Below are 24,019 nucleotides of genomic sequence, written 5' to 3'. Positions count from 1 at the left end.
GTGCCTTCCTGTTATCGCCAATGTTGGCTCGATAATTTGTTGCATGTAGTAGGTAAAATCTTTTTTGTTTTCCCTAAAAAGCAATGTCTAAACTGCTTTTATCTTTTTCCCCACTATTTTTCAAGGCTTTCCTATCTGCAAATAATCATGAATAAAATAAATTACATAGGCTATTTTTATGTTCATTAAATAATAAATTTAGACTATCTCTTTTACTAAAAAGTATTATATGCATTTCACAGAGGAAAGAGACAGCATGTGATTATGTTACAACACAATGTAATGAAATGGTTTTCAAACTGTGTTCTTGGTTCCATATTTCATATTTTTTTACACATTTTTATTTCTAGTTAAGATTTTGTTTGAAGGAAAGTTTTCACTGCATACATTATTTTAAAAGCACTAGCACAGTGGAAATAATCAGCTTGTAAGGATGTGTCAAACAGACTTGTACTTAAATCTAAGCACTCCATTTATTATCTGATTAGCTTTAGAGATGTCACTTAACCTCTGAGTTTCCATTTCTTCAGCAATACAAAGGGAATAGTAGAACCTAACTGGTATGGTTGTTAATGGAATTAGAGACATTATACACCAAGAACGTAGCAAGCTCTAGGTATTTAATTACTCTCGTTATTATGCTACACTGGAGCCACTAGGAAAAGGCTGTGTTATAAATACCTTATTTATAAACATGAAAATCACTGCAATGCATCTTTTCAAAGAAGTGATTGTAAAATAACTTTAAAATTAATGCTTAGAGATATAAATTTAACTATGAAAAAAATCTATTCATTCAGTGTATCTCATTTCCTTATAATATCATAAATATTCTCTTTTTCTCCCCGAATTTAGGGAAGCAAACAGAGCATACATGAGAGTGAGGTTAAAGGTTAGTGTGCAATTGCCTCCCTTTCTTAACCTCTTTGCCATAGGGAGTTTAGGTGATAGACTGCTTAGAATTAATGTATATTCTTTTCTGTGACTAAACGCTGAGGTGCTATAGGACTCAGTCATCCAAGAAGCAGAGTTTACATTATTATGATGCTTTTATAACTATTAACTTTAGATTTTAAAAATCCAAAGTACTACTGAGCTTCTTAGCCTCCAGCCTGCTGCCCTGAAGCTTATACTAGATTCATAAGCCTTTTTTGACTGTGTAGGACTCATACTGGATGTATACCTAGTTTTAACTACCAAGTACAGTGCAGAGGCTTTTGTAATAGAACCCAAAATGAGCTCTTCTAGTTTTTTTCCAGTGATACAGGATTCCATTTGTTAAAGGTTTTTTGTTCTCTGCACTGACTGAAGTTCTCTAAGATTAAAAAAAAAAAAATTCTAGGGAAAAGAATGTGAGTTTTTTTTTCTATTTTCCTACTTGCTTCCTCTTTTATATTCTATAAAATTTGAAATGCCAAGTATAACAAACACTGGTAACTCACTAATTTTCCAACAGGTGAGCAAACAGATGTTGCAATGAGAGAGCAACAGCCAGCGGACAAAAAGCCTCCTGGAGGCACCAATGAAACAGATACTCAACCACCACCTATCCTTGTCACTGCACATGAGGACGGACATCTCCGCTTGTGGACTATGGAGGTGAGGGCCTGTCATTTACCTGGAACAGCAAAAAACGGGAAAGATAAAAAGGATTATTGAATAAACCTTAGGCCCCTACGGTTTGATATAGCATCTAATTTTATTACTGTTCAATCTTCTAGCCAAATGGCTGGTTTTGCAGTCTACTCACTGAAAATACTACTCAAAAATTTAGGTCAATTTTGTAACTCAAAAGATCAAATCATCAAAACTGCTAAGACAACTACTGTATTTCCAATCTTTCTTTACATTGAGCTATGAATACATCCCACTATATATTTCACTGGATATTTAAATAATCAGTTCAGTCACTGAGTCGTGTCCAACTCTTTGTAACCTCATGGACTGCAACACACCAGGCCTTCTAGTCCATCAGAAACTCCTGGAGCTTACTCAAACTCATGTCCATCAAGCCGATGATGCCATCCAACCATCTCATCCTCTGTTGTCCCCTTCTCCTCCCACCTTCAGTCTTTTCCAACATCAGGGACTTTTCCAATGAGTCAGTTCTTCACATCAGGTGGCCAAAGTATTGGAGTTTCAGCCTCAGCATCAGTCCTTCTGATGAATATTCAGGACTGATTTCCTTTAGGATGGACTGGTTGGATCTCCTTGCAGTACAAGGGACTCTCAAGAATCTTTTCCAACACAACAGTTCAAAAGCATCAGTTCTTTGGTGCTCAGCTTTCTTTATAGTCCAACTCTCACATCCATACATGACTACTGGAAAAACCATAGCTTTGACTAGACTGACCTTTGCTGGCAAAGTAACGTCTCTGCTATGATGTCTAGGTTGGTCATAGCTTTTCTTCTAAGGAGTAAGCATTTTTAAATTTCATGGCTGTAGTCACCATCTGCAGTGATTATGGAGCCAAAAAAAAAAAAAAAAAGTCTGTGACTGTTTCCATTGTTTCACCATCTACTTGCCATGAAGTGATGGAGATGATGTCGTGAAGATGGCAGAGTAGAAGGACGTGCGCTCATCTTCTCCTGTGAGAACTCCAAAATTACAACTCACTGCTGAACAACCATCAACAGGAAAATGTTGGATCCCACCAAAAAAAGATACCCCACGTCCAAGGGCATAGGAGAAGCCTCAGCAAGATTGTAGGAGGGGTGAAATCACATTTAGAATCGAATCCCTTACCCGCCAGAGATGCTTGGAGGGCTCAAACAAACCTTGTGCACACCAGGGCTCAGAGACCCCACGGAGACTGAGCCAGAACTGTGTTTGAGTGTCTCCTGAGGAGACAGCAGTGGACTGCAGCAGGGGCAGGGGCTCTGGGTGCAGTTAATGTGGGTATGGCATAAGCCCTCTTGGAGGAGGTCACCATTAACCCGACCATAGAGCTGCCAGATCTTACACAGGACTGGGGAAACAGACACTTGGAGGGCACAAATAAAACCTTGTGCACACCAGGACCCAGGAGAAAGCAGTGGCCCCACAAGAGACTGACCCAGATTTGCCCATGAGTGCCCAGGAGTCTCTGGTGGAGGCATGGGTCAGTGGTAGCCAGCTGCAGGGTCGGGGCACTGAGTGTAGCAGTGCATGCATGGGACCTTTTGAAGGAGGTCACCATTATCTTCATTACCTCCACCGTAGTTTGGCCTCAGGTCAAACAACAGGGAAGAACACAGCTCACCCATCAACAGGAAATTAAAGATTTACTGAGCATAGCCCTGCCCATCAGAACAAAACCCATTTTCCCTAACAGTCAGTCTCTCCCATCAGGAAGCTTCTATAAGCCTCTTAACCCTATCCCACAGAGGGCAGACAGAATGAAAACCACAATCACAGAAAACTAATGAAACTGATCACATGGACCATAGCCTTGTCTAACTCAATGAAACTAGGAGCCATGCCATGTAGGGCCACCCAAGACAGACGAGTCATAGTGGAGAGTTTTGACAAAACATGGTCCACTGGAGAAAGGAATAGCAAACCACTTCAGCATTCTTGCCTTGAGAACCCTGTGAAGAGTATGAAAAGGCAAAAAATTAGGACAATGAAAGATGAACTTTCCAGGCTGGTAGGTGCCCAATATGCTACTGGAGATCAGTGGAGAAATAACTCCAGAAAGAATGAAGAGACAGAGCCAAAGCAAAAACAACACCCACCTGGGGATGTGACTGGTGATGGAAGTAAAGTCCAATGCTGTAAAGAGCAATACTGCATAGGAACCTGGAATGTTCAGTCCATGAATCAAGGCAAATTTGAAGTGGTCAAATAGGAGATGGCAAGAGTGAACATCGACATTTTAGGAATCAGTGAACTAAAATGGACCAGAATGGGGGAATTTAACTCAAATGACCATTGTATCTACCACTGTGGGCAAGAATCCCTTAGAAGAAATGGAGTAGACATCATAGTCAACAAAAGAGTCCAAAATGCAGTACTTGGATGTAATCTCAAAAACCGACAGAATGATCTCTGTTCGTTTCCAAGGCAAATCATTCACTATCACAGTAATCCAAGTCTATGCCCTGACCAAAAATGCTGAAGAAGCTGAAGTTGAATGGTTCAGAGACCTACAAGACCTTTTAGAACTAACACCCAAAAAAGATGTCCTTTTCATTATAGGGGATTGTAATGCAAAAGTAGGAAGTCAAGAGATAACTGGAGTAACAGGCAAATTTGGCCTTGGAGTACAAAACGATGCTGGTCAAAGGCTAACAGAGTTTTGCCAAGATAACGCACTGGTCATAGAAACACCCTCTTCCAACAACACAAGAGAAGACTCTACACATGGACATCACCGGATGGTCAAAACTAAAATCAGATTGATTATACTCTTTGCAGCCAAAAATGGAAATGCTCTATACGGTCAGCAAAAAACAAGACCAGGAGCTGACTATGGCTCAGAGCATGAACTCCTTATTGCCAAATTCAGACTTAAATTGAAGAAAGTAGGGAAAACCAGAAGACCATTCAGGTATGATCTAAATCAAATCCTTTATGATTATACAATGGAAGTGAGAAATAGATTCAAGGGATTAGATCTGATAGAGTGCCTGAAGAACTATGGATGGAGGTTAGTGACATTGTACAGGAGGCAATGATCAAGACCATCCCCAAGAAAAAGAAATGCAAAAAGGGAAAATGGTTGTCTGAGGAGGCCTTACAAATAGCTGAGAAAAGAAAAGACAAGAAAGGCAAAGGAGAAATGGAAAGATATACTCATTTGAATGCAGAGTTCCAAAGAATAGCAAGGAGAGATAAGAAAGCCTTCCTCAGTGATCAATGCAAAGAAATAGAGGAAGACAACAGAACAGGAAAGACTAGAGATCGCTTCAGGAAAATTAGAGATACCAAGGGAACATTTCATGCAAAGATGGGCACAATAAAGGACAGAAATGGTATGGACCTAATAGAAGCAGGAGATATTAAGAAGAGGTGGCAAGGATACACAGAAGACTATACAAAAAAGATCTTCATGACTCAGATAACCACGATGGTGTGATCACTCACCTAGAGTCAGACATCCTGGAATGTGAAGTGAAGTGGGCCTTAGGAAGCATCACTATGAACAAAGCTAGTGGAGGTGATGGAATTCCAGCTGAGCTGTTTCAAATCTGAAAAGATGATCCTGTGAAAGTACTACACTCAATTTGCCAGGAAATTTGGAAAACTCAGCAGTGGCCACAGGTCTGAAAAAGGTCAGTTTTCATTCCAAACCCAAAGAAAGTCACTGCCAAAGAATGCTCAAACTACTGCACAATTACACTCAACTCACACACTAGCAAAGTAATGCTCAAAATTCTCCAAGCCAGGCTTCAGCAGTATGTGAACTGTGAACTTCCAGATGTTCAAGCTGGATTTAGAAAAGGCAGAGGAACTGGAGATCAAATTGCCAACATCTGTTGGATCATGGAAAAAGCAAGAGAGTTCCAGAAAAACATCTATTTCTGCTTTATTGACTATGCCAAAGCCTTTGACTGTGTGGATCACAATAAACTGTAGAAAATTCTGAAAGAGATAGGAATACCAGACCACCTGACCTGCCTCCTGAGAAATATGTATGCACATCAGGAATCACAGAACTGGACATGGAACAACAGACTGGTTCCAAATTGGGAAAGGCATACATCAAGGCTGCATATTGTCACCCTGCTTATTTAACTTTTATGCAGAATACGTCAAGGAAATGTCAGGCTGGATGAAGCACAGCTGGAATCAAGATTGCTAGGAGAAATATCAATAACCTCAGATACAGAGATGACACCACCCTTGTGGCAGAAAGTGAAGAAGAACTAAAGAGCCTCTTGAAGAAAGTGAAAAAGTTGGCTTAAAACAGCATTCAGAAAACTAAGATTTAAATAACATGATAGTATTAATGATGAATACATCATTAAAGAGTGTAAGAACACTGAAATGTGGAATATACATGAAAATTTAGCTTTCCAAGCCACTGGAAGAAGTTATTACATTATACTGAGGGTCCTAGACACTTTACAATGAAGGATAACTTTCATTTACTGAAAGATTTTAAATGATTTGGGGGTGGAAAGTAGGGCAGGGGGTTTGAATTAGATGGACAGAAATGAAAGAAGTAAGGATCTTGAGTAGACTGATGATGGTGAACAGCAAGGAAGGTGGCATCACTTATAAGATTCCTTTCTAGAGGGAAACCCAGAAAACAGCAAGTTTTGTATGGCAGATAGTGAGGTTTGACAACACAGAACAGCATACTGTCTGCTGTATAAAACCTCCAATTGATCAGTTGATTCTAACTTATTAGTGAGAAACTCTTGGTTCCTGGTGGCTCAGATGGTAAAGTGTCTGTCTACAATGCGGGAGACCCAGGTTCAATCCCTGGGTTGGGAAGATCTCCTGGAGAAGGAAATGGCAACCCACTCCAGTGTTCTTGCCTGGAAAGTCCCATGGATGGAAGAAACCGGTAGGCTACAGTCCATGGGGTCGCAAAGAGTCAGACACGACTAACCGACTTCACTTTCTTGGTTTGAAAATGCTATGAAATACTGTAAACAATGATTTTCCCTGAGACGACCCAGGTATTAGAGCAGTGACATTTCCCCCTCCCCCCACAATAGGTAAATAATAAAAGTGTGAGAACAATAGGAGGAGAAAATACTATATCCAACTAAATCTCAGGAAACAAGTAGCAGATTCAAAATTTTCCTTCCTATGTTTTGACTTTTATTCTCCAAGTAAGTACAGAATTGTATATGAAAGTCAGTGATGATTTACACTAAGCACTGAAAAACAACCTGCCAAATTTGAATCTCTTGCAATCTGTCTTGTACCAATATTCAAAAATAGATATTTCTGAAAGGACAAATACAACATTCTGGCTTAAAGTAAGTGAGAAACACTTAAATTTGAAAATCATGTTTATTTAAAAGGAGAAATATCACTGGAAAGGGGTTGAGGAACTGCATGAAGAGGGTTATCAGAAGTGACAGAGAACAACCTACAAGTATAGAGGTGATCTGCAGTAATAAGAGTCTGCTGCTGCTGCTGCTAAGCCGCTTCAGTCGTGTCCGACTCTGTGCGACCCCATAGATGGCAGCCCACCCAGCTCTCCCATCCCTGGGATTCTCCAGGCAAGAACACTGGAGTGGGTTGCCATTTCCTTCTCCAACACATGAAAGTGAAAGTGAAGTCGTGTCCAACTCCTAGCGATCCTGTGGACTGCAGCCTACTAATTAACAGTTGACCCCACTTTTACTAATATTTAGTTTCAAGGAAATAAGTCTATATCAGTTCAGTTCAATTCAATCGCTCAGTTGTGTCTGACTCTTTGCAACCTCATGAATCACAGCACGCCAGGCCTCCCTGTCCATCACCAACTCCTGGAGTTCACTCAAACTCATGTCCATAGAGTCGGTGATGCCATCCAGCCATCTCATTCTCTGTCGTCCCTTTCTCCTCCTTTCCCCAATCCCTCCCAGCATCAGAGTCTTGTCCAATGAGTCAACTCTTCATATGAGGTGGTCAAAGTATTGGAGTTTCAGCTTTAGCATCAGTCCTTCCAATGAACACCCAGGACTGATCTCCTTTAGGATGGACTGGTTGGACCTCCTTGCCATCCAAGGGACTCTCAAGAGTCTTCTCCAACACCACAGTTCAAAAGCATCATAATTTCAAATTATTTTTATTATGAAGAAGAGAAATCATGCTATAATTAGAAGAGAAATCATGTTATAATTAGTACATAGCTCTTGGGATAAATTATCTATAAACTCAACTCCAATACTGATGTTTATATAATTTATTATCATATTTTATACAGGGAAGACTACTGAAAGATATTCTACCTTTCACAAAACATGCTGCCATTTCTCTGACATCGCTGTTCACTGATTCATGTGCAAGAATACTACTGACTGGAAATACGGGTAAGTCACTGCTGTTATGCAGTTGGCCACAAGTATCTTAAAAACCTACATGATATAAAAATGGATATAGGATAACACTGTGAAATTTACTGAAACAAAAGGAAGGATGCCCAAGCTGCCAAGCAAACAGAAGCTCTGTATTTAAAGAAGACATATGATTTCTTCTGTCATTAAATTGGGTATAGGACTGTTGTTGTTCACTTGCTCTGTTGTGTCTGACTTTTTGCGACCCCGTGGACTGCAACATGCCAGGCTTCCCTGTCCATCACCATCTCCCGGACTTGCTCAAAATCATGTCCATCGAGTCGGTGATGCCATCCAACCATCTCATCCTCTGTCATCCCCTTCTCCTGCCTTCGATCTTTCCCAGCATCAGGGTCTTTACTAATGAGTCAAGTCTTTGCATCAATTGGCCAAAGTATTGGAATTTCAGCTTCACCATCAGTCCTTCCAATGAATGTTCAGGATGGATTTCCTTTAGGATTGATTGGTTTGATCTCCTTGCTGTCCAAGGGACTCTCTTAAGAGTCTTCACCAACACAACAGTTCAAAAACATCAATTCTTCAGCACTCAGCCATCTTTATTGACCAACTCTCACATCCATACATTACTGGAAAAACCACAGCTTTGACTATACGAACATTTGATGGCAATGTAATATCTCTGCTTTTATGTCTATGTCTATGTCTATGTCATGGCTTTTCTTCCAAGGAGCAAGTATCTTTTAATTTCATGGCTGCAGTCACCATCTACAGTGATTTTGGAGCCCAAGAAAATAAAGTCTATCACTGTTTCCATTGTTTCCCCATCTATTTGCCATGAAGTGATGGGACATGATGCCATGATCTTCTTTTTTTGCAATGCTGAGTTTTAAGCCAGCTTTTTCACTCTCCTCTTTCACTTTCATCAAGAGGCTCTTTAGCTCTTCTTCACTTTATGCCACAAGGGTGGTGTCATCTGCATATCTGAGGTTGTTGATATTTCTCCCAGCAATCTTGATTCCAGCCTGTGCTTCATCCAGCCCGGCATTTCCATGATGTACTCTGCATAAAAGTTAAATAAGCAGGATGACAATATACAGCCTTGATGTACACCTTTTCCAATTTGGAACCAGTCTGTTGTTCCATGTCCAGTTCTAACTGTTGCTTCTTCACCTGCATATAGGTTTCGCAGGAGGCAGGTAAAGTGATAGAGTATTCCCATCTCTTGAAGAATTTTCCACAGTTTGTTGTGAGCCATGCAGTCAAAGGCTTTAGCATAGTCAACCAGAAGTAGATGTTTTTCTGGGATTCTCTTGTTTTTCCAAAAGTTGTTGGCAATTTTATCTCTGGTTCTCCTGCCTTTTCTAAATCCAGCTCGAACACCTGGGAGTTCTTGGTTCACATACTGTTGAAGCCTGCTGCTGCTGCTAAGTCAGCATTACTTTGCTAGCATGTGAAATGAGTGCAATTGTGGGGTAGTGTGAACATTTCTTGGCATTGCACTTCTTTAGGATTGGAATGAAAACGGACCTTTTCCAGTCCTGTGGCCGCTGATGAGTTTTCCAAATTTGCTGGCATATTGAGTGCAGCACTTTCATAGTATCATCTTTTCAGATTTGAAATAGCTCAGCTGGAATTCCATCATCTCCACTAGCTTGCTCGTACTGATTCTTCCTAAGTCCCACTTGACTTTGTATTCTAGGATGTCTGGCTCTAGGTAAGCGGTCACACCATTGTGGTTATCTGGATCATTAGATTTTTTTTTTGTATAGTTCTTCTGTATATTCTTGCCACCTCTTCTTAATATCTTCTGTTTCTGTTAGGTCCATACCATTTCTGTACTTTATTGTGCCCATCTTTGCATGAAATGTTCCCTTGGTGTCTCTGATTCTCTTTCCAACTCTATTGTTTTCCTCTATTTCTTTGCATTGTTCACTTAGGAAGGCTTTCTTATCTCTCCTTGCTATTCATTGGAACGCTGCATTCAGATGGGCATATCATTCCTTTTCTCCATTGTCTTTTGCTTCTCTTCTCTTCTTACATATTTTTAAGGCCTCCTCAGACAACTATTTGGCCTTTTCGCATTTCTTTTTCTTGGGGATGGTTTTGATCACCACCTCCTATACCATGTTATGAACCTCTGTCCATAGTTCTTCAGGCACTCTATCAGATCTAATCCCTTGAATCTATTTGTCACTTCCACTGTATAAGGGATTTAAGTCATACCAGAATGGTAGAGTGGTTTTCCCTACTTTCTTCAATGTAAGTCTAAATGTGACAATAAGGAGTCCATGATCTGAGTCACAGCTCCCAGTCTTGTTTTCATTGACTGTATAGTGACTCCATCTTCAGCTGCAAAGAATATATTCAATCTGATTTCGGTATTGACCATCTGGTGATGTCCATGTGTAGAGTCATCTTTTGTGTTGTTGGAAGAGGGTGTTTGCTATGACCAGTGCATTCTCTTGGTAAAACTCTGTTAGCCTTTGCCCTGCTTCATTTAGTAATCCAAAGCCAAACTTGCCTGGTCCTCTAGGTATGTCTTGATTTCCTACTTTTGCATTCCAGTCTCCTATAATGAAAAGAATATCTTTTTTGGTGTTATTTCTAGAAGGCCTTCAGCTTCATAGAAGGTCTTCTTGTAGGTCTTCAGCTTCAGCTTCTTCAGCATCATTGTTTGGGGTATAGACCTCGATTACTATGATAGTAATCGAGGAAATGAACAGAGATCATTCTGTCATTTTTGAGATTGTATCTAAGTACTGCACTTCAGACTCTTCTGCTGACTATGATGGCTACTCCATTTCTTCTAAGGGATTCTTGCCCACAGTAGTAGATATAATGGTAAGCTGAATTAAATTTGTCCATTCCAGTCCATTTTAGTTCACTGATTCCTAAAATGTGATGTTCACTCTTGCCATCTCCTATTTGACCACTTCCAATTTGCCTTGATTCATGGACCTAACATTCCAGGGTCCTATGCAATACTGTTCTTTAGAACATCAGACTTTACGTTCACCACAGGAAACATGCACAGCTGGGTGTTCTGCTTTGGTTCAGCCTCTTCATCCATTCTGGACCTATTTTTCCACTGATCTCCAGTAGCATATTGGGCACCTACCAACTGGGAAGTTCATCTTTCAATGTCACATCTTTTTTTCCTTTTTACACTGTTCATGGAGTTCTCAAGGCAAGAATGCTGAAGTGGTTTGCCATTGCCTTCTCCAGTAGACCACGTTTTGTCAGAACTCTCCACCATGACCCATCCACCTTGCGTAGCCCTACATGGCATGGCTCATAGTTCCTTTGATTTAGACAAGGCTGTGATCTATGTGATCAGTTTGGTTCACTTCCTGTGATTGTGGTTTTCACTCTGTCTCCCTCTGATGGGTGAGGATTAGAGGCTTGTTGAAGCTTCATGGTAGGAGGGAATGGCTGTGGGGAAATCTGGGTCTTGTTCTGGTGGGTAAGGCCATGGTCAGTAAACCTTAAATTCAATTTTCTGCTGATGGGTGCGGCTGTATTCCCTCCTTGTAGTTTTGGCTAATGGCATAATGGTGACCTCCTGCAAAGGGACTTATGTCAGTACACCATGGCTCCATGAACTGCTCAGTTAGTGCCCCTGACCCCGCAGCAGGCCACTGTTGACCCACGCTCTGCCAGAGACTCCCGGACACTCATAGCCAAGACTGGCTTATTCTCTTTTGGGGTCGCTGCTCCTTTCTCCTAGGTCCTGGTGAGCATAAGGTTTTGCTGTGCCCTCCAATAGTCTGCTTTCCCAGTCCTGTAGGAGTTCTGTATAGGACTCCCACTCCCTTATTTGCATATTTGGAATAATGTAAAGATTTTATTTATAATCTTAAAAGGGTTATGTTGCATTGACCTTCATTCTAAAGGGAGTCATGCATGAGAAGAAAGGGATTATTTGTTCTTCATAGGGGACTTTTATTGTTATAACCAATATGAAAGTGAAAGTGAAGTTGCTCAGTTGTGTCCAACTCTTTGCGACCCCATAGTCTGTAGCCTACCAGGCTCCTCTGTCCATGGGATTTTCCAGGCAATAGTACTGGAGTGGATTGCCATTTCCTTCTCCAGGGGATCTTCCCAACCTAGGGCTTGAATCCGGGTCTCCTGCAAGGTAGACAACATGCTTTACCATCTGAGCCGCCAGGGAAGTCCATAACCAATATAGTTGGTCTTAATTCTTTCATGTAACACTATTTTTTTTTAATGCTTCCTTCCTATTTCCTCTCTTCTTTTGAATTAAGCCTAAGCTTTCTTTTTTTCTCTCAAGCTTAGCCTACACTTCTTTTTACCACAGCCAAACCTTATTATTTTCTAATGTAATCTTGAGATCTGCATCCAGATATTGTTATTATACTAATATTTAAATTTTATGTCTCCTCTTTTAAAACTAATTTTTCATTTCAAAAGTTACCTTACAAAAGTCTCAATGTATTATTTTGTATTAACAATTGCCTGAGTCTTCTGGAGATTGTAGAAAATAATTATTTATGTTTGCATTCAATATTACCGGTAGATTTACAGCATGTATTTAAAGCTATCTTTATTTAAATGAACTTATTTACAAAATAGAAACAGACTCACAGAGACAGAAAACAAACTTATGGTTCCCAAATGGAGAGGTGGGGGAGGAGGGATAAATTAGAGTAAATTAGGGGATTGAGATAATCAGATACAAATTACTATATATATAAAACAGACAAGCAAGGTCCCACTGTAGATGTAGAGCACAGTATATAGTAATGGAGACAGTGACAGACTTTATTTTCTTGAGCTCCAAAATCACTGTGGATGCTAACTGCAGCCATGAAAGCAAAAGATGCTTGCTCCTTGGAAGAAAAGCTATGACAAACCTAGACAGTATATTCAAAAGCAAAGACATCACTTTACCAACAAAGGTCCATATAGTCAAAGCTCTATGGTTTTTTGAGTAGTCGAGTATGGATGTGCAACTGAACCATAAAGAAGGCTGAACACTGAAGAACTGATGCTTTTGAACTGGGGTATTGGAGAAGACTCTTGAGAGAGTCCCTTGGACTGCAAGGAGATAAAAAACCAGTTAATCCTAAAGGAAATCAATCCTGAATATGCACTGGAAGGAGCGTTGCTGTAGCTGAAACTCCAATACTTTGGCCACCTGGTGTGAAGACCCAATTCATTGGAAAAGACTCTGATGCTGTGAAAGATTGAAGGCAGGAGGAGAAGGGGACGACAGAGGATGAGATGGCTGGATGGCATTACTGATTCAATGGATGTAAGTCCGAGCAGACTCCAGGAGATTGTGAAGGACACACAGGGAAGCCTAGTGTGCTGCAGTCCATGAGGCTGCAAAGAGTCGGACACAACAGTGATTGAACAACAACTGTATAGCACAAGGAACTATATTCAACATCTTGCAGCAAACTATGATGGAAAATAATCTGAAAAAGGATATACATATATAACTGAATCACCTTTCTGTCCACATCCCAATATTGTGAGATTTCATTTTGACACTGCCAACATGTAGCTTGCCACATTACTCCAATATCTGGTTTTCATCTGCAGACCACTTGTAATATCAATCTTCTGGCAGGCTTTAACTCATCTATTAGTGCCTGGGGACACAGCTGGGTCTGTGGCTCCTACATGAACAGCACCATAAGGGGCTTCTTCAGCATACTCCATTTTCCACCCCCCACAAGCCGCTGCAGTCTCCCAGGAAACAAAAGCACTGGATCACCCTTTCCAGCATTATTTACTGAATGGTTTAGTAGCTGTTTAATGTAATCAGTTCCTATGACTTTTCCACTAGACCCAACCATACATGCAAAACATGCAGTTTAAGGGTCCCACTTCCAGCTCCTATAGCTTTAGCTCCTTCATGCAGCAGATCAAACAGAAGTTCTAGTACATACGCATGCATATGTGGAGTACTAATTGTTGCTTGGAACCCCATAGATTGTGAAGAATCCATGTGAAGAATCCATATAAAGGTTGCATTTTGCATAGTGAGAGCAGTCTGAGGCCAACATAACTTCAAATACTTTGCCTTGAGGATTCCGTTTTTGTGGAGGTTGTGGATTAGCTCTGAGGGGCTGGCACCCCCAGATTTCCAGGCCATCGCTAAGAACACTCAGAGCAGGTGTAGAACCAGTGCACCAGTGGTGCCCTGCGGTGTCTCCAAGAGGGAGGCCGCCTCCCGCACGGTCATCACCCTGCTCGAGTCCCTGCTGTAGCTGCTGCGGCGGCACTACACCTCTCAGATACTATTTTATTTACCATTTTAAATGCTTGAATCAAAACAACTTGATCAAAACAAGTCTGAGTAGTATTAATAATTACTTAGACAAGAGAATATTTAATTTAAAAGTCCAATGTTTACATTTCATACAGAAGGACACGTTATCCTTTGCAGTATCAGTTCCTTCTTGGAATCACCTCATGATGAAAAGGTAAGAACTTCAGTTTTAGTTTAATTAATGAATCAAGACATTTACTGAGCATTTCTCTGTGCCAAATGCCACAAAAGATAGAAATACAGGACAAGACTACCTACTCTCAAGTCATATGTGATACTACTGAAACGTAAGCTATATGACAAATAACAGTGGTCTACTGGAGAAAATAGGGGATGAATGAGTGAGCAAACAAGCCACTGGTCATTCTGCATCTACTTCATGTTTTGACTTATTTGTTAGAGTCTGCCAAGAGCGTAAGAGCATCATACATCAAGCAGTCCTCCACAGTCATTGCCTTTATCTTACACAACTTCATAGAAGGAAGTTTCATAACCTTTCCTAGAAGCCCCACCTGGTACCCAGACATTATTATTTTCAAGAAACTCTTCCCCTATAGTCTAAAATCATCCTTATGATTAAATATGTTATTCTATTTTTAGTGTTAATGCAGTGTAAATGTCACCATCCTTAGTTGATAACCATTTAAATATGTACTTCCTGGGACTTCCCTGGCAGTCCAGTGGTTAAGATTCCATGCTTCCATTGCAAGCAGAGTGGGTTCTATCCCTGATTAGGGAACTAAGATACCAGATGCCTCGCAGCATGGCTTAAAAAAAAAAAAATGCACTTCTTGTGTGTGTGTGTGGATATGCCAATATATCTACATATATTATAAAAATTCAAAACTAATCAAAGACTACAGCAAGAAAACACTATTTTATCATAGGCTTATTTCCCTGTAAGTTAATTCTTCAAATCCAAAAGCCAAATAGTAGCTTAAACAGAAATGTTGTTTTTGGATTACAGGTATTAATATTAATGCATAGATACATTGATTAGGATGGGATTCCTTGCAGAGTGTTTTAGAATGCTTATTGTTTCAAATATTATCTCACCTGGTCTACAGAGTTTTTCTTTCAAGAACCCTTTATAGCTTTTATAAAGTTCAGATACTTAGCTTCAGTATGACTATCTTCAGTTTGCAGAAGGGAAATCAGAAAGCAGCTTGCCTGGGATCACATCATAGTTAATGATGAAGACAGAGCCAGAATCAGGGTTCCTGTCCTCTAATCCAATTCTCTTTCCACATGTAACACTTACCACCAGCAAATGGAAAGCACTAAGTTTCAACTTACTCTATCAATTATATGGCATGCTGTGAGAGAAACAAAAACAATCATATGCTTGAATCATGTATGAGAAGAAAGTTATCTAATTGTTTTCTCTTACTTGTGATAATTATCAATATTCTCATATTAATTTTATCAGATGAAAAATACAATTCAAAACCTTCATTTTCACAAGTGGACTTCCTACAAACTTCCTTTCAAAATTCAGAGAAAATATTTAAAACAAAGTAATGTGTTGATACTGAATTAGAATAATAGTGGGATTGATTTTTAAAAGCATTTTCACCAATTGAAATGAAGAGGATCTATTTTAATAACATGTCTAAATTCTTCCCTATCCAACCTGATTTCACCCTTCTCTTTATTTGAACAATGTGATTTTCCAGTTTGTATCTGGCTGCCTATTTATAAATGCACAATGGATTCTGGTCATAAAACATCTCATTATTACATACACTAATATGTACCATGCATTAAACAAGATTCAGTTATGGATTACAACTACAGTGAAAACTTAATAAGTCAGTCTATAAATCAGAGGTTAATCTGGTTCTCTTGAGACAATACTGTTTAAAAGATGATCTGTGGAATACCAATAGTCTAAGAGATACAGTAGGCAAAATCTATCTACACAAAGACAAATAGTATATCACGTTTGGGACACCTTTTGGCCAACCCAATACAATAGAACAACAGACAGTATCAATTGTGCATTATACACAATATAGATTAAGTATCCTTAGTGAAGGATACTGAAACTTGTTTCAAATGCATGTGCAGGTACCGCTTGTGTTTACTGGGTCATGAAGTAAAATGTATTTCTTACTATAGATATGGTCCATATTAATGAAATCCTTGCCTTAAGAGAATTCCGTCCCATGGCAAAGAAAGAACCTTTGGGCAACCAATGTTCTTGAAAAGCTTTGAGAAAATAAGTAGAAGGGTGTAGATTTTACCCTGGTTCTTTAAGAATAGGGAACTTAATCAGAAGGTCAAGAAATATTGGAAGAATTACGCCTAACTTACTATGTTAAAGTCTAAATGAATTTGGGTCTTATAGAACTCTGAGCTGCCAGAATTCTATCTCCCACATAGATGACCAGCAAGAAGTAAGGACTTAGTCTGGGTTCATCAGTGACAAAGAGGGAACATGTTTTATGGGGATATAACTACAGAATAAGTCTCCCAATTGACAACTCTAGTCCACATGGTTTAAAAAGTTCTTCTGGAGCCAATTTAGAGGCTCTAAACTTGAGGATAAGTCACATCCTGAAGTGTCAAGATGTCTTTGTGAGAGAATGAGCTGGGTCCAATCCTTTTGTTAATTCTTTGTGGTATGTAAGTAACATATATATCCTGCAATCATCAACAACAGCCCCCCTCCAAAACAAACAAAAAATTAGCCAGGAATCTCTGGATAAAACTTGGAAATAGGAAAAGTCTTCTTGCCAATCTCCCCTTTGGTCATCTTCTTTTAACTCTGCTTTCTCCTGCTCCTGATTATATTATATGTAATATTGCTATATTATATTACATAGTCCCCCCACAATCCTTCTAAGGATTTTCTTTCATCTAGTCTTCTACTAGTTTTCAACTAAATGAATTGCTAATCCTCAGTTAAATGATAAGCTGCTAAAGGTATAAGATATTTCCTGTCCCAGAGATATGCACAGATTAACAAAAAACCTAACCTAAAAATAGAATTTTTGCTACCTCAACAAGCAATAGAAGAGATAACTGGGGTGGGGATTTCACTGTCTTGCACAGATGTCTACACCATTCATTCATTAGCTTAGCTCTTTGATGATTAATGTTTTTGTTCAAGATTGTATTTGGATCAGTATGTACTTTTTAAAAGAGATATGCTTTATTGTTGCTGTCTAGAAATTCAAGCAGCTTCTTGCCTGGCGTGCTCATTCATTAGAAATTGTTCAAATAATCTATGTAGAAGAGAAACAAGTGGTACTTACTGCCTCCATCGATGGCTCAGTAAGGTATGGACCTTCATATTGTGAATTCAGGTTGTATGAGGTAAAGGATTTTAAGCTAAACTTTGAGCATATACCATAAGTGGAATCTTGATTAGCAGATTAAAACAAATAAAAGGTGGCACCAAAGGACTTTGAGAAGCTAGTCACTAATTTGTAATTTTCCACGCTGAAGAAAATGAGATGCCATGCTCATCAACACTAAAAGGTATACTTTCAATACAAGTGTTCTTATAGACTTATTTCAAATCATTAAGCAATATGGATAGCTCAGAGAGATAGACCCAAGCCCAGGGAAGACTACAGGATACACACGATGAGAAGTCATTACAAAATAAAGGAAAAACCAACTAATACTGAGAAAAGTGAAAGTGAAGTAATTGTTTCAATGAAAATATAATTGACATTAAAAGTCTACTTGTTTTTGTGGTTCTTTTCTTCCTTGGTTGCTCCTCTTACTTCAGAGGGGTGAGCACAGTGCTACATTTGGAGCAAACAGAGATGATTTACTAGGACTGTAATCAATTATATTCTCTAGAAAGCCTCCCCTTAGGATCAGCTTTTTTAAAAAAACCGAGGTTTTAAATAATATTACATTAGTTTCAGATATACAACAGAATGATTCAATATATGTATATATTATAAAATAAGTCAACACATCACCATACATAGTAATAATTTTTTTTTCCTTCTAATGAGGACTTTAGAGATCTACTACTTCAGAATTAATAACTATAGTGGCCATGCTCTACCAAGCCTACTTGTTTTTAATTGCCTAGTGATGCTAAGTATACATACATAAAATGCTAAAAATACATACACACACACATATATATATATACACACACAGAAGGAGAAAGGAAATTTCATGACCATTCTTGAGACAAATTGCTACATATAATTCAAACCATATTTCAAAAAGATACATGCAAGCCAATGTTCATTGCAGCACTATTCACAATAGCCAGGACATGGAAGCAACCTAAATGTCCACTGTCAAATAAAGAAGATGTAGTACATATTTAAAATAGACTATTATTCAGCCATTAAAGAGAATGAAATAATGCCTTTTGCAGCAGTATGGATGGATCTAAAGATTACCATACTAAGTAAAGTTGCACATAGAAAGACAATACCATATGATATCACTTAAATACAGAATCTTTAAAAAAAATGATACAAATGAGCTTATTCACAAAACAGAAACAGACTCACAGACTTAGAGAATGAATTTTTGGTTACCAGGGAGATGGGATAAATTGGGAATTTGCCATTGACATGTACATACTGCTCTATTCAAAATAGATAACCAACAAGGACCTAGTATACTGCACAAGGAACTAAGCCCAATACTCTGTAATAACCTGGGGAAAGAATTTGGAAAAGAATATATACACGTTCATGTATAACTGAATCACTCTGTTTTACACCTGAAACCAACACAACTTTTTTAATCAACTATACTTCAATATAAAATGCAAGCTTAAAAAATTACATTAAAAAATCATAATAAATTGGCCTCTTAAGGGCATAAAAGTAGGTAAGATCAAAGGAGATAAAGAGGTTTCAAAGTGTTTTCAAGAGTTTAAACATAATGAAGATGAAAAGGAAGAAATATTTTATGTTATGTGAATGACTATGGTCTGAACTTCAGAAGACCCTAGCTAGCTATATGAGCTTGAGCCTGGTGATTCAGACAGGGACAAGACCATATAGCATTGTAGCAGACACTGTTCAGGATTTGGATCTTCATCTTGAGATAAATAGCCACCAAAAAATATTAAGTGGGTGAGTAACATAATTAGTAGAGTTTATATATGGCTCAGACAGTAAAGAATCTGCCTGCAATGCAAGAGCCCTGGGTTCAATCCCTGGATCAGGAAGATCCCCTGGAGAAGGGAATGGCTATCCACTCCAGTATTCTTGCCTAGAGAATTCCATGGGCAGAGGAGTTGAGTGACTAACACTCATTTAATTTGAGATATGTTTTAAAAGTAATAATGTGTGAGGTATGGATTTTGGAGCAGCAAAATTGGGAGCACAAAGACCAGTTAGAAGTCACTGGTGAATACAGTGGTGTGAACTCAGGGAGTGGTAACAGTGGTAGGAATAAATATTTTGGATTTGAGAACTATCTAGGAGGCAAAATCCAGAAGATATAAACTTTAACTGAAAGAGAAGGTAAGAGATAGATGTCGAATGATTCCAGGCATTATAAAACTAGATGAATACTAGTGTCATTCATTGAGAAAAGAAGCACTAAAAAAGGAAAACATTTGAAATATGGAAAGATGAAAATCTTTCAGAAATACCGAGTTAAAGATAAATCTTTAAGATAAGATCTTATTTGAGGGCAAATAGAGCTGCTTTCTCTGTCAAAGAGATCGGTTGTTTTATTCATAGGAAAAATGAACTGACATGAAAATTACATTTAATTATTATAGATGTTTTCCAAAACTCTCTCCCTTGAGTCTCTGCTCTAGCTTATTTTCAGTTGTCATCAGAAGTGTTAATTGGGCATTATAGTACACACACACACACACACACTCCCCACACGTTACACGTGTGCACACCTCTATTGTTTATAAGCTTTTCCTGCTCAAACCAGTTTTCTATAGCATGGAGGAATTACTTTACAATTCCTTCAAGTGAAGCTATCCCTAAATACTCAGTTCAAAAAACTTACCTCTTCGAACTGGGATACTACCTAGACTTTGTAGAATCTACTCGTAGTCCATTTAGATTGTTCTCCTCCTGGGTCATTGAGGTAGGCACATTATGATTGTTTCCATCACTTGCTATTTTGAGCTTGAAATCAAGACATAAGTGGAAGATCTGTTGGACATTATTTTATTTGTGTCTTATTTCCATAAGACATAGGGTACATACTCTTGCTAATGACATTCTGTATGACTTTAAACCATGTGGGTTATTTAGAAGGACCTCTTGGAGTGAAATAATGCATATATATAAAGAATCACTTCTTTTGCCACCTTATTGAAGAATTCAGTTGTAAAAAATAGTATGGCGTTTCCAAAATAGTAGAAAATGCAGATGGCAGTTGAAATGATTTTGGTAAGAGTGAAACCATTAGTAGATGTCTCCTCCCATAAGTTCTGTTGATGCTGATACAGAAATTAGACAGCTGATACAGAAATTAGACAGTTGAATGAGCACTACTATTTTGGGAAAAATCCATTTCTAGTCTTCTGAGTTTAATAAGTGGTTATCATAAGTACAGATTTAAAATGACATTTCCAAAATTGTTGTAGATTAGAATTCCAACTAGTAAAAATGTTTATGTTATGATTAGCTCCACATATTTAATAGGTAGGGTTCTGGACTCAAGTTTAAAATCCCTGCTGGGCCAAGAAAAATCTACATAAGTGACCTAAACAGAGTAACTTCCACTGAAGTCCAGTTACTTTCTTCTCCCTACCTTTGCCTTTCCCCAGGCTCTGGCATGCCCTCAATGGTCATTACTGTGGATATTTTGGACAGCGCAGGACCTTTGAACTATCACAGACAAGTGATTTTATTTTGCCTTGTGATGTTACTGAATATCCCATAGAAATAAAAGAAGAAAGCAAATTCACAGAGAAGAAGCTAACATATGAATATCCTCTGGTATTTGACAGACAAAGGTAAGAGCATTTGGTATTCTTTAGGTGAGCAGGTGAAATTATACTATATGATACTGTCACACTGTGCTGAACATGGAGAATTCAAAGATGAAAAGCCCAGAACTTTTCAGTAACTTTGCAACTGAGGGAAAGGGAGAAATAAGTAAACAAAAGCTATAATTTGGTATAATAGTACCTCTAGGAACATGAGTTCTTAAAATAACCACAGAAAGGCAGACAGGATTTAACTGAAGAAAGATCAAGGAACTGCCTAAGCATACACACTAAATACTGAAAGACCATGTTATAGTCTTTCAAGGCTTGGAGTCCAGGGAGCAAGTAGTGAGGATATAATATCTTGCATAATATAAAGCAAGAAAAGTCTATAGGGGCCAAAGCACAATAAGACTTTTAAGGCCCAACATAAGGATTTTTAACTACAGAAATCACTATGATGCAATACATAAGGAGAAGAGGAGGTCTGAAGAAAAAGATGGTGAATTTGGTTTTGGACAGGTTTAAGTCCGAGATGTTTGTGGGACTTCCAAGTGGAGATATTTAATGAGCAGACAGATCTGTCTAGAGCTCCCCAAAGAGGGCAGACCTATAGGTAAAAGTTTTGGTGTCATCAGTTCAGTTCAGTTCAGTTCAGTGGCTCAGTCGTGTCCGACTCTTTGCGACCCCATGAATCGCAGCACGCCAGGCCTCTCTGTCCATCACCGACTCCCGGAGTTCACCCAGACTCACGTCCATCGAGTCCGTGATGCCATCCAGCCATCTCATCCTCTGTCATCCCCTTCTCCTCCTGCCCCCAATCCCTCCCAGCATCAGAGTCTTTCAGCATAGTAGTATTTTCAATCTGGATAAGTCACTCGGGTCCTGTATAGAGAGTGAGCAGAAACAGAAAACTGAGGAAGAAATCAAGAAATAGCCTGTAAAGAGCAGACCAAAGAAGAGAAATCAGTGAAAACCATTAAGAAGGAATAGCCAATAGGTTGAAAGGAAAGCCAGAAACAAATGGGGGCGATGGAAATCAAGTGATGAGAGAGGAAGAAAAGTGAGAGGACATATTTGTAGAATGTGGCGGAGAAATCACATAGGACAACAGAAAAGTAAACAGTGGATCCAGCATGTCTGTCAGCTGAAAGGTCACTAATGATTCTAAGTTTCAAAGAGTGATGGGTAAAAATTGCATCATCATGGCTGAGAAATAAATGGGAGCTGTGAGGTGATGACAGCATAGGTTACTTTGCTAGGAAGTCAAATAGCTGTAGGACTGAAGAAGAGTTTGTTTCATGAGTTTGCTTGTTTGTGAGGGAGACTTGAGCATGCTTATAGGCATAGGGGATGGAGAACAGTCCCCAGTAAAGAATAAAATACTGGTGAAAAGTTGTTTTATGCTTTTGCAAAGCTCAGTCCTGGTTTTGACTGCAGCTGAATATTTGTCATAATGGAAGTGACTAGTGCTCACCTGAGCTTTCAACATCAGCAAAGCCCAGCCCTAAATGGTAGATGTCTAAATGTCTAGCCCTCACAGGACTAGAATACCTAGACTGGTAATATCCAGCAGATCACTCCAGTATTCTTGGCCTTCACTGGTAGCTCAGCTGATAAAGAATCTGCCTGCAATGCAGGAGACCTGGGTTCAACCCCCTGGTTGGAAAGATTCCCTGGAGAAGGGAATGGCTACCCACTCCACTATTCTGGACTGGAGAATTCCTAGACTATCCATGGGGTCAGAAAGAGTCAGACACAACTGAATGACTTTCACTCATTCACGCACTCACTTAAAACTGGAATAACTGACAAGATGAGTCCAAAGTGGAAAGAATCAGAGAAGAGTGTCTAAGATAGAGTCTTTTAGGGAAATCCTGAGTAAGTCAAGGCTGAGGAGACACAACGCCATCATCTAGTCCAAAAGTCAGTAGAATAGTTGTAAACAGGAATTGAAGCTAAGAGTCATAAGCCACACAGAACTTGGTTCAAAACAGAAACAGTTGGGGAACAATTAACGAGGGTTCCAAATGATTGCCAAACCACACCCAAGTGTTCAAGGCTTGTCTTAGCTGGGCAGTAAGGAGTACTGGGAGAAAATCTGGCTAAAATGTAAGAAGTGTGATAGTAAAGCCAAGATTCATCAGGATATGGCAAAGTTCACCAGGCAAAGTTGATGAATCTCCTTGGGTAATTGCTGAGTCTTGAGAATCCATGTATCTTAGTACTTAAAACACTATATTCTGATTTGTTAATATGCATCTTATTTACCATTCTCTTGAGTTCCTTGAAGACTAGGAGCATGTTTTATGTATCTTTATATATCCAGTTCTTAGTTCAGTGCTTAGCACATAGTAGGCACTCAAAAGATACTGTGGAACAAATAAAGAATGATTAATGGAGAACTTTACAAGCAGAGGCAACAGATATAAATGATAGATACAAAGTATGAAACAATATGATATATTTGGGATATGTTAAAGTAGGATATATGTTTACATTTAGAATACATACATTTACATTTTTAATACTTAGTTATGACTTTTAAAATATATACATGAGTAAGTTTTAACTATAGTGGAAGCTTGACCTGAGTCACAAAAAATCAAATCAATTAGTTTTATACCAGAGATTTCTATTTTTGTCCCCCCCCCCCAATGGCTATTAATGAAGTTAACTTCATGGAATGTTGAGGTTCAGTAGAAATCTTGGTGATTTCTTTGGAGGGAACTCTGGAAAGTAAAATAAGAGTTAAGTGCAAAGGTCACATCATTAGGACTGGTGCCATGGGAGCCAGAGAATTTGGAGGCCCAGACAAAGGACATGATGGATACTTGTTGAGTAGGCATAGGTATGTCCTTAACCATGTTTTTAATATA

The 24,019-nt window shown here is 38.9% G+C and overlaps 1 protein-coding gene and 1 pseudogene across 1 annotated transcript in view; one reads left to right on the top strand and one right to left on the bottom strand.

Annotated features, from left to right (window-relative positions):
• WDR64 (WD repeat domain 64) overlaps positions 1-24,019 on the top strand; it is a 135,781-nt gene that overhangs the window by 99,392 nt on the left and 12,370 nt on the right. The window contains exons 18-23 of the mRNA XM_005690570.3: positions 856-892; positions 1,457-1,599; positions 7,854-7,959; positions 14,341-14,399; positions 17,420-17,529; positions 20,979-21,167. Coding sequence (XP_005690627.2) covers positions 856-892; positions 1,457-1,599; positions 7,854-7,959; positions 14,341-14,399; positions 17,420-17,529; positions 20,979-21,167 — 644 coding nt within the window. The remainder of the gene's footprint in view (positions 1-855; positions 893-1,456; positions 1,600-7,853; positions 7,960-14,340; positions 14,400-17,419; positions 17,530-20,978; positions 21,168-24,019) is intronic.
• On the bottom strand, positions 13,415-14,083 carry LOC102176544 (annotated as a pseudogene).

Source organism: Capra hircus, chromosome 16, assembly GCF_001704415.2.
Source record: "Capra hircus breed San Clemente chromosome 16, ASM170441v1, whole genome shotgun sequence".
Lineage (NCBI taxonomy): Eukaryota > Metazoa > Chordata > Mammalia > Artiodactyla > Bovidae > Capra > Capra hircus.
The sequence above is the reverse complement of the archived record's forward strand: the minus strand, read 5'-3'. Positions and strand labels throughout refer to the sequence as shown.